At 44.2% G+C, this 10,998-nt stretch overlaps 2 protein-coding genes across 2 annotated transcripts in view; one reads left to right on the forward strand and one right to left on the reverse strand.

The window, feature by feature from the left end:
* The window catches only part of si:dkey-246g23.2 (solute carrier family 66 member 2), a 45,920-nt gene extending 38,172 nt beyond the window's left edge, over positions 1-7,748 (reverse strand). Inside the window, exons 1-3 of the mRNA XM_068602244.1 lie at positions 7,557-7,748; positions 4,614-4,869; positions 3,937-4,070 (exon numbers count right to left, since the gene is read on the reverse strand). Of these exons, the coding sequence (XP_068458345.1) occupies positions 3,937-4,070; positions 4,614-4,822 (343 nt within the window). The 5' untranslated portion in view covers positions 4,823-4,869; positions 7,557-7,748. The remainder of the gene's footprint in view (positions 1-3,936; positions 4,071-4,613; positions 4,870-7,556) is intronic.
* A 209-nt stretch (positions 7,749-7,957) lies between these two features.
* hsbp1b (heat shock factor binding protein 1b) lies at positions 7,958-10,722 on the forward strand. The gene is made up of 4 exons (XM_068602536.1): positions 7,958-8,181; positions 9,620-9,686; positions 9,872-9,998; positions 10,231-10,722. The coding sequence occupies exons 1-3, from the start codon at positions 8,137-8,139 to the stop codon at positions 9,991-9,993; spliced, it is 234 nt and encodes a 77-aa protein (XP_068458637.1). The 5' UTR covers positions 7,958-8,136; the 3' UTR covers positions 9,994-9,998; positions 10,231-10,722.
* Positions 10,723-10,998: the final 276 nt, after the last annotated feature.

The following is a 10,998-nucleotide window of genomic DNA, read 5'->3' on the forward strand; positions in this document are numbered from 1 at the left end:
GGAGCACTTAGGTTGTGCTTGACCTACTCCAACCAGTAGAGGAGGATGTTGTTCCACTCATTCGTTTTAAAATTAACTTTTGGTTGCAACTCCTATTCAAATGTGAAACTTAAATAATTCACAGAACTCATTTGCCTTCACTCTGTTTCCCCAGTGGTGCCCCCAGTCACATCTTCTACTTTCCCTTGTTCAAAGTCACTCCCCACTTTCATTGCACCGAGCCTGAGGTCCCATTTGCCTTTGAACATAATCTCTCCCCTCGGCCCCCTATCAGCCTCCCAATCCCTGTATCATAAGGCCAGGGTTGATAATGTGGCACCCTGGGGCTGCAACTGGAAGTCACTGCAGAGTTAGCTCAGTGTAGAGACCACAGCAAAGACTCTGCAGGTAAAGCACCCAGGCTCCAACAAACCAGCAAAAGTTTCATTTTCTTGAATTAGTGGTTTTGGATGATACATATTCTTTATAAACTTTTCTGATCATATTTTCACAACTGAATACGGAGTTTTACATCTATCGGTTTGCAATACGAAGAGTTCGATTGCAATGGGCTCTCTAACAAAACTCCAAAACAATCTTGGTTTTTGCTGACCTTTCATTCTGTATTTACAGCAACCATCACCAGATTAAAGCAGTGTAAAAAGCTGAAGTATGTGTGCTCGCACGCGCATACAGACACACACACACACAAAAACATTTAATTCACCCACTCCATATCTCCTCCGGCTCATTAATGATAATGAAGGTGACCTCGCTGGAGTATTAAATTCCAGTCTAATCATGTTGATTCTCACTCAGCTTTCACTTAAATAAAAAAAAAAAAGGCTGCCTTCTCACTTGTGTTTGCGTGTCCTTTGAAAAGCATTGTGGATTCTAGACCATTGGTTGGGAGGCGAAAATAGGCATGCATAATTTACAATGCCAGCCCACGCTCCGTGCTGCCTATACATGTGTGTTTAAATGGGACTTCTCAAGACACTTTCGTCCAACCTGAAAAGGCCGTGTGGCCGGTTGCAGTCAGAATGCAATACCGACTCGCACAGGGAGAAAACCTGTGTGATAACATCATTGCTGGCGCTCTTGCATTGCTAACAAGAAAACAGTGACGATAAACTACCCCACTGCTGAACATTACAACCCCGGGATACTCTGCCAGGATGTCTGCTTCCTTTCAGGGGTGCCAACATGGCACCACCTGTGCATTGTTCTCCATTTCCATGCATACATCAGAAAGAGATCTGTGTCCTGGCAACGCTGGTAAACACCGAGACTTTATAAAGGCAAGCATTATGTAAACTAACCATTGATGGAAACAAGTATACAAGCCGCACAGCAGGCAAACCCATCAAGAAAAAAGTCTGAATATGATTCTTTTCAGCCTACTCAACTTATGTCAAAGCATTTAGCATCACAAAGCCAGCTGTATTTTGCAAAGTAAAAAAATAAAAACAGCTTGCTTGAACCCCACATGAATAAAGGCAGCATGCCAGATGCAGTTGGCAGCACATTGAACACCCTTAGGTGATCGACAGAACAAGATTCCACAGACATACATCACTAAAATATGGAAAAACACCTACTGCAATACACACATGGCAAGTATGGAGAAAGAAGCCACAGCAGGTGGAGGCTGAGGAAACCAGCAGCATCAGCAACAACAGACTGTTGCAGGAAAAGGGATTGGTAGCATATCTGTGAGTTGCACAGAGAAGCACAAGCAATTCTTAATTTCACTTGTTCATGTTCATTTGTACTTTTCTCATGTGTGTGTGTGTGTGTGTGTGTGTGTGTGTGTGTGTGTGTGTGGGTGGGTGTCTTTAGGAAGTGGTAAATGAGGTCAGTGAGGAGGGAACAGGTGTTAGCAGGCAGGCCACAGGATCAGAGATGACCCTGGTATGGCACACTTCAGTCTCAGATGTCCATGGAGAAGGAGGAGGAGGAGGAGGAGGAAGAGGAGGAAGAGAAGGAGGAGGAGGAGGAGAGGTGGGAGATGAGACAGCAACAGAAGGACAGAAAGAAGAGAGATAAGAGAAGGAGAGCAGCGGAGGAAGGTGAGAAAAACAGACGGTAGGCGGAAGAAGAGAACGAGAAAGGGCAGAGAAGGGTGCTGGGTGGGTAGCGGAGAAATGACGGGAGAGAGAGCTCAGCATGAAGGATCTTCAGAAATTTGTTAAAAATCACGCCAACATGCATCTCGGGGAGAGGAAACTACTTTACATGGAGATGGCCCTGATCTGTTGGAAAGACTTAGGAGGAGGGTGCAGTTGGGACTAAAGACTGGTCAGATCTATTCTTATCCTGACCCCTCCATCCAGTCATACTCGAGCTCTGTGAAACCGGACCCCAGGCCCGTTCTTTCGGAGGGAGAGGGGGACGACGACTTGATGCGATCTGGCTGTGTTTTAGTAGCCGAGGGGTCACAACGGACAAACTCTCGTGTGAGGATTGGATCCTGAGCTGCATCCCTTTTGATCGTCTACTCCGTGTCGAACCTGTTTGACGTGGCTCACAGGCTGAACTTGTTGTGCAGTGCATTCGCAACACAGACAAGAGACAAAGCCTCTGGAAGTCATCCGCAACCGATCCACCACCAGTCGTCGTGAGTGATTCTGTTCCGCATGAAAAAAAATGAAGCGTGGGCTCCTGGTGAGTAATGCACCGGCTCTTTGCCGAGACAAGAGAAGCACAGATGCCAAAGATGAAGACGGCCCTTACTGTTACGCCCCGAACACAAGCAATCTCGAGTCCCACCATCGAAATATCACTTTGAAGGACAAATGCCACCGCCAGCGACACAAACGGACCTGCATTCTGTTTTGCTTCACAAGGCCACGTTCGCCTGCTCGCAAGTAAATTCAACGTAGAACCAAACACTGATCATAATTTATGTCTTTAATAACGCACCCTGCCTTGCATGATCAGAGCGCTACAAGATCCAATTGTTCAATTTCCCTTCCGCAGGCCGTTATCTTATAAAAAAGATTCCACTTAGATTGAGTTCCTGCCAGCCCATTTGCAAAAGCAATCAACTGGAGCGCCTGTAAAAAAGAAGAAATATAAAACAATTACCCATAAAAGACAGCACCCTATGAACAGTTGCCCTGAAAATAAAATAATCTTGGATGGGCTCCCTAAACCTGCACTTGCAGACATAGACACACACACACACACACAAACACAGTGGATGCTGATGCTCAATCTTTAGCCCGTTGCCATCTCTGATTCTCCCTCACCCTGCACCGATGCCACACAAATACAAGCACACACACGCACGCACGCACACACACACACACACACACACACACACACACACACACACACACACACACACACACACACACACACACACAAACACAGTGGATGCTGATGCTCAATCTTTAGCCCGTTGCCATCTCTGATTCTCCCTCACCCTGCACCGATGCCACACAAATACAAGCACACACACGCACACACACACACACACACACACACACACACACACACACACACACACACACACACAATAGACTAATCTCACGTGTGACATTACAGCAGCTATTACATTCCTAGGACATCTTACATATCTTAATATCTATTCCACAGTCGCATTACCATTCAGGCTTTAACATAAGCAGTGTGTAGAAGCAATTAGTTTAAAGCCTAATGTATTTTTTCTAAATAAAGAATAAGGCAGGTGGATGTCAGATTGGTGGGACATAAGTGACCGTCAGGTGAGGCTCTTTGAAAACAGCGGCCTTGCCAGTTAATCTTTTCCAATGGCACCATCTTTTGGCAAGAAGTAGGAGTTGAAGCACTCGACACCGAAGCTGCTCCGACGGAGCAGTCCATGCTGGATTATGTCATTTCCCATCCTGAAATGTTCTTCGAAATACGGCGGTAATGCGCGGTTATAATGTTGGTTGTCGGTCAAGGTGGTTCGGGAACAAAGCTGGTTACCTGCTAGTCGGTGTTGCTTGGTGCTCACTCGGTTGGTGTTTTGGACCGTACAGCAGAGGTGGAGCATGGCAAACATGGCGAGGATCATCACCACACTCTGCAGCAGCAGGGTGAGCTCAAACTGCTTCCCTATCCTGCAGGGATGCAACCAAAACACCGGCCACATCACAGATTTTACCCAGTTGATGTAGTACAGTCAACACATATACATGTCTTTTGCAATAGTAATGAGTATAATAACAACAAATAGACAAGATATGTATATACCAGTTAACACATAATACTATACTATTCAATTACATAGGTTTTTGATTCTAGGACATGTCATACAGGCTATAAGCGGCACAGAAAGAACTCATAAATAATACAATGTTCCCACTAGATTCTATGAAGTATTTATTAAATTCCCTCCTCTGTCCCTCCAGTCGGAACAATGACCTGTGCTCTCCGGTGTGTGAAACTATTCGAGAAGCAGCCTGAAAGTGAGCAGCAAATGGCTCGTATCATATAATGAATTTCGTTCTATTCTGTGACTCTATTCCTATTCCATTCATTTGTGACACTGATGTATGGAACAATCTTTGAAATGGCCTGTGCCATCCAAGAGGGGAAGGCCAGCGCTTTGAATCTGTATTTTTCTGCATGCTTGCTTCTTCTTTTCCTCCCGTCCTCCTTACCAGAAGAAGATGCGCAGGATGTTGGCTATGAGCAGCAGCAGGCACACTCTGGTGGAGAAGCCGTCGCTGTTGCTGCTCCTCTGGATATCCTGGTACTGTGGCACATAGGGCAGCGCCCCCCCGAACACCATGAGGCAGGATGCCATCCAGGACAGTGGCGACCACGAATCCTCCATGCCCTCCTGCTGTAGGACCACCGCTGCATCCATCACACCGAGGTCAGCTCAGAGGCGTCCAGGGGGTCGAAAGGTAGCACCTGTAAAGCAGCGAAAGGAAAGGAATACGACAGGAGTTCGAGAGCCTGGATTGACCTCCGCAGAGCCCATCAGCACATAAAAATATGAAGCGGATCGCATTTAAATACCTCAGTTATGCATTTGAGATAACTATCCCTGAGAATAGAAATGTGTATAAAACACGAGAGCAACGGGCAAATACATGTCACAGCAGAAGAAAGCACCGGTTTAAACAGTATAAATGTACTCTTGAGTTTAGTCTTGAGGTTACAGAGTCCCCGCTGGACGGCAACAACAATGCAACAACACAATATACAGGTTTCAGCCGTTGCGTTAAAGACTGTTAAAGTATCATGTGAGTGCAGCCGTTCTCCCTGGAGCTACTGTCCATATTGATCTAATTCTACATATCTCAGTTTTTAGGTTGAGCACGCCAGTGTTTCCTGTTTGCAATCATCGACAAATCAGACAGAAAATATGTTTGCACTTACTGACTGATTAGTCCGTCACAACAGTTTAATTCTTTTTTTTCTTCTTCTTTTTAAAAAAAAAAATCGTTTTATTAATTTAGTAAATCATTTGGAAGGTAAAGCTTAAAAAGAGAGAGAGAGAGAGAGAGAGAGAGAGAGAGAGAGAGAGAGAGAGAGAGAGGGCAACTTTAAAATCCTGCTACTGGTTTATAAAGCACCGAATGGTTTTGAGCCTAAATACATTTGTGATCCGCTGCGACCTTATGAACCATCCCGACCCCTCAGGTCGTCTGGTTCTGGTCGACTTTCTTTTTCGAGATTCAGAACTTAACATGGAGAAGCAGCGTTAAGCTTTTTTGCCCCGCATATCTGGAATAAGGTCCCTGAAAACTGCAGGTCTGCCTAGACCCTCAGATGCTTTAAATCCAGATGGAAGATTTTTGCTGTTGCCTTTAAATGAACCAGATTTAAGAATATTAATCCATTTCACTGTTGCATTTTATTTCTTAAACTTCACCGCAACTTTTTGTTTTCTTCTGCATTATGTTTTGATGCTTTTAATGGTTTTATGTAAAGCATTTTGAATCGCCTTGTTGTTGAAATGTGCTATACAAATAAATTTGCCTTGCAAAGGTTAAACAGCCGATGGCCAGTGAAGCCAGAGATGATGTGTCGTCCTGTGTGGGGAGGTGTGTAGCTGCCACGGTTTGTGGAGGTAAAAAAACGTACATCTGCATCTCCTCCTGCTAACTGACTTCTCTCTGACTAATATGCCACTGTATCTTCCCTCTTGAGCGTTCACTGGGTTGAACACATGTTATTACATGCATGCAGCACAAACTAGTGCAGGCACTTAAGTGCTCTAATCCCAAAAAAAGTGGTGTTTTGAGCCAAGTGCCTGCAGGCATTCTTGAAGGGATAATGCCCTCAATGACTAAAGGTTTGTAATTCATTTTCTTTCTCCAATGCACAGATAGAGGGATTCATTACATTTGAGACAATGTGATCTTGTGGTCCAGATCAACCCTCCTTGGCAAAGGGATTGGCACGTGGACAACATGTTTGGTGTTGAAACATGACCTGCAAATTCTCAGGAAAGAGTTTTGGAAAAGGGGAATTGGTGTGGCGTGACACACACGTGACCATGGGATTCTTCTCGTGGCTGTGTAATAACAGTGGAGCCGAACAGTACTTTTATTGACATTATCTGAGCCGGCAGTGTCAGCTGTTGAGTTGCTCAGTGTGGCTCAGTCAACACAATAGGAACTAGTATAGTCATAATACAATTACACTAAAAAAAAATTTAAAAAACTCACCAGCAGGTTCTGTGAGTGGTAACTTGTAACACACTGATTGCTGGTAGTAGGCTAATTCAACACAACAGGAATGCAGAGCTGCACTTGGAGCACCGAGAGTCTTCCAGCAAGATGAACAGGGTCTGATTACTCGTGAGACATCTGTTATTTCACACAACTCAGCTGGAAGTAAAAGCAAAAGGAAATCAATAGTGCAGCCATGACCTGACTGCTTGGAGGATGGAGCCAGGCAGGTGGATGTGGTCTGGAGGGGCCAAAGTCACTTCCCACTTTCTTGTTGCCCCGAACGTTTAAAAACAAAGATTATTCAGAATGCACCGTGGAAGTAAAACTCCAGAGCAGCCCTTGAACAAAACCCACTTCGTTTTTTAGAGGTTCCCGACAGTTAAACATTACTCAACTATTGAACAATCCAAGGTGTCTTCAGCTATTTCCTTCTGCACGCCTGTGTGAGCCAGCAGCACAGGGGTGTTGGGCCACCTCCAGCAACAGGCACGCTGTTATGCAAGCGGAGCATAGCTCCACGGGGCTGGGTCACTGACATGCCTCATAAAGGCATCCGTTTTGGGCTACGGGCTACTCCATGAAGAACACACAAAGACACGGCGAACACACCGTCTGCTCTCGTTGTAAAGGCTTTTACCGCGTGCCCTGTCGAGTACCCCACTCTGCGTGTAACTCTAAAAACAACCAAAATCAACGTCCTATTAGAGAGTCTGTATCTTTCTTCTAAAATTTTTTTTTTTTTTGTGTGTGTTTATTAAAAAAAAAAAAGCGCGCTCGCGTCAAACGTGAAATGCCCACAGGTTGGATTATGTATCGCTCCCGGTACCGGTTTGTGTATGTCCGTCTCTCGGTCGCGTTATTTAAGATTCGGCGTTTTTTTCGGTAAACCGTGCAGCAGCGGCCAACTTTACTCACCAGTCGTTTTATTCACCTTGGCAGGACAAAAACAAAGCCGGTGTGTTTCACCTTCACAGCACCCCGGGGTTCCTGGCACTTTCAATGGCACTTTCAAATCCCAACTCGCTCCCAAAATGTGCACACCCGGTCTCAAGATGTGAACACGCACATGCAACACTCGCGCACGGATACACTCACACGCACACACGCCCTTGTTCACTATTACTTTCAGACTTAACGTTACCATATTCCAACGTTCATCACGTGACGTTAGGACACTTAAGATGAAACAGCCACACACGACTGAACAAATGCAATGAGCGTGTGCGGTGTGGTCTTCTCCACACAGGTTAATACACACTAACTACTAAAGTAATGTCACACACTGTTTATTAAAAAAAACTACATATTCCACATGACTTAGAAACCCCGACACAGCTCTCGCGAGACTCTCCGTGTTGCAGAACAGCTGACTGCGCGGTGGGTGGTGCCAGTGACTGCTTTCTCTCTCCAACAGCTACACACCTCGTATTGAGCACTATCAGGAGACTGCTTTCTGAATTTATATTTGTCCGCTGATAATAACTCCCACCACAACATGGCTGAGACGGACCCCAAGTCAGTGCAGGACCTCACCAATGTGGTGAGTCGTGGTCGAGATGGCGAGAGCGTTAGCTACAGCAGCCTAGCTTAGCCATGATGGCTATCGGAATGCTAACGGAGGCTAGCTAGCCAGCGGTCGCTAGTTTGCAGGTGAAGGGCTAGCCTGACTGTAGCACGAGCAGCATTTTGGTGTTTATTTGTTTGTGTAAAAAATAAACCGGGTTATGGGTTTGGCGGGTTCAACCGGTTTACTGAGGCCACAACGTGCTGACCGTTTGTTACGCACGCTATGTAACGTTAGTGGTCAGTGTGGCCATCTACATGACATCACCAAATCACAACAGAGCGATACGCACAGCGTTACATAAACACACGGTCTAATGATACATCCGCAGAGACGCGTATTCTAATGGTAACTAACAGTAGTCACATTGTAGGGAAATTGTGTCCTTGACTTGTAGCTGCGGTAATGTTTAGGTAGTAGTGTTGTCATGGAGATGAGCCTAAAAACCATTACATGACTCCTGTACAGGAGGAGGAAAAAGGAAGACATTACTTCTTTCCCTGTATTTATTATGTTGTGGTTAAGTACACCTCCAGACTTTTACTTAAGGACGCACAGTTAAACACGTTTTTAATTAACCTTTTGATAGATACTTCATCCCCAGAGGGGAATTTGTTTGTGGCAGCAGCAAGCACAGTTACATAGGAGACATACACATTAAGTGTGGGAAATACAATAACATAGCAAAGCACAACATATTACATTTTAGAAATCAAATAAAGAAAATACAAAGTATTTACAGTGAAGTAGAAGTGTATATACAGTGACTAACTAAATGGCAAAAGCCATGCTGGAGTTATTGCTGATTCAAATGAAGGAGGATGTGTCCACACGTGATTTATTAAGTCTTATTGCAGTTAGTAGGAATTGTACTGCCCCTTGTGATCGGGGCACCTCTCCACACGTTGTTGGCATCTGAAGACCACGTTTGATGAAATGAAACAGTTGATCAGTGCCTGTGGGCACAATATTTTGAGGATATCAACAATTATATTAGTGGGCAGCAATGCACCAATAAAGAAGAGCATGCCTCTGGTGTGCGTTCATCACTCTGCACACATGTTTATCACAGAGCATTAAGGACTCATCCACCATGGAAACAGATTGTTGTCAAGGAAACTAGATACTTCTGTTGTCATTGTACTGCTGCTTTTTTAAAAATCATTCAGACCACAGGCACGATGCATTAGAGTGGGAGTGCTGATGTTTTTTCCCAGTATCAGAAGTATTGTGAACGGTCCACAGTCCACTGACGGCATCATAACTTAAATCCTCTTGATTGTGTCTAACTTAAATGGAACTTCCGCATTTGAATTGTGGCTGTCATCTTCAGGGAACCTACTCTAATTCGTACACGTGATTCATTTGTGGCTTTGTCGTTGCACTTACAGCATTTGTGCCATGTGTTTCACAGGTCCAGACGCTGCTGCAACAGATGCAGGACAAGTTCCAGACCATGTCCGACCAGATTATCGGGAGGAATATCCTAATTAATCGTTTATAAAACGAACCATTAATTGCCCATTGATATCATGAATGTGGTGCATATTTTAATCTAATTTAATCTAAAATGATGGATTGACTGACGTTGACCTGACTGACCTAGACCCAATTATGAGTAACTTTGAGTTCTTGTGTTAAATATATGCCTTAACTGCTTCCCTACTTGACGAAATGAGCACGCGCATTGACGACTTGGAGAAGAACATCGCCGACCTGATGACCCAGGCTGGGGTTGAGGAGATTGAAGCGGCACCGGAAAAGGCTAAAGAGGGTCCAGGCTCATAATGAAGGTAAGCCAGACCCCATCCAGTATACCTGAATAGCTTTTGTTCATGCCTTCTATTTTGCGTCAAAGTCTGTGATTGTGTCCCCATTCCTGATTGACTCATGAATATATAGATATCAGAAGATCGGCGACTCTTATTTGCTTTTACATATCTGTTCCTTTTTTTCGGGATGTTGTGTTGTCTTAAATTAACACATGTATTCTTAAATTTATTAATTGTTTTGTCTGTCCCACAGGTCCCCACGTTATCCAATGTTAAGTCGGTCCAACAGTCAGGAGCAGCAAACTTTTCGATCCTGAAAATGACTATTTGATTTGGTGTGTCGTCGTGTGAAATGCTTTTTTATATATTGAATATTGTGATAAACGGTTAGTTATGTAATGACTTAAAGTTTAACGTCATTTGTAAGTTAGAATAGTGTGATATGCCCTTCAGAACTATGTGCAGGAATGCAGTTTAAGGATTTTTATGCAGCGACCCAGAGGTTATTTCTTCGCCACCATAGCTCGTAATTACTGAAATAATAGCTGAGGGGAGCACTTTGCCCGGGTCGGTGCTGAGAAGCATGACCTGCAGGCTGAGAGGCCAGTGGAACCTCCACCCCTACCAACATGGGAAATGGGCACAGTGCACATCTGAAGCGATTTACAAACTGCACTGTTACTACCAAGCCTTGGGATGCATTCCAACTCAACAGATTTTCTTCTATTAAAGCTATTTAATACAATGCTTTCCGTCATGTATTACGTCATATTTAGTCAGGTGCCGAGTCAGCTAAAAAAAATATATATATATATATATATGAATAACTTCCAGGTGCTCACTGTTTTTCTGTACGTATTTTTTTAAGCCGGAGTTGCATTTGATCTGGCAAACTATCTGAAATGTCTCAGTGTTGCATGTGTTTAATGTATTGAAATGACAGTTCATTGTTCACTAGGCTTAGGAATAGGGAATTCATTGTCTTATGGTCAATAGGATGTTTTTAACTGACATTTAATGC

Source organism: Clinocottus analis, unplaced genomic scaffold (genome assembly GCF_023055335.1).
Source record: "Clinocottus analis isolate CAN_PGR_092001 unplaced genomic scaffold, fCliAna1.0.p SCAF_6, whole genome shotgun sequence".
NCBI classification, from domain to species: domain Eukaryota; kingdom Metazoa; phylum Chordata; class Actinopteri; order Perciformes; family Cottidae; genus Clinocottus; species Clinocottus analis.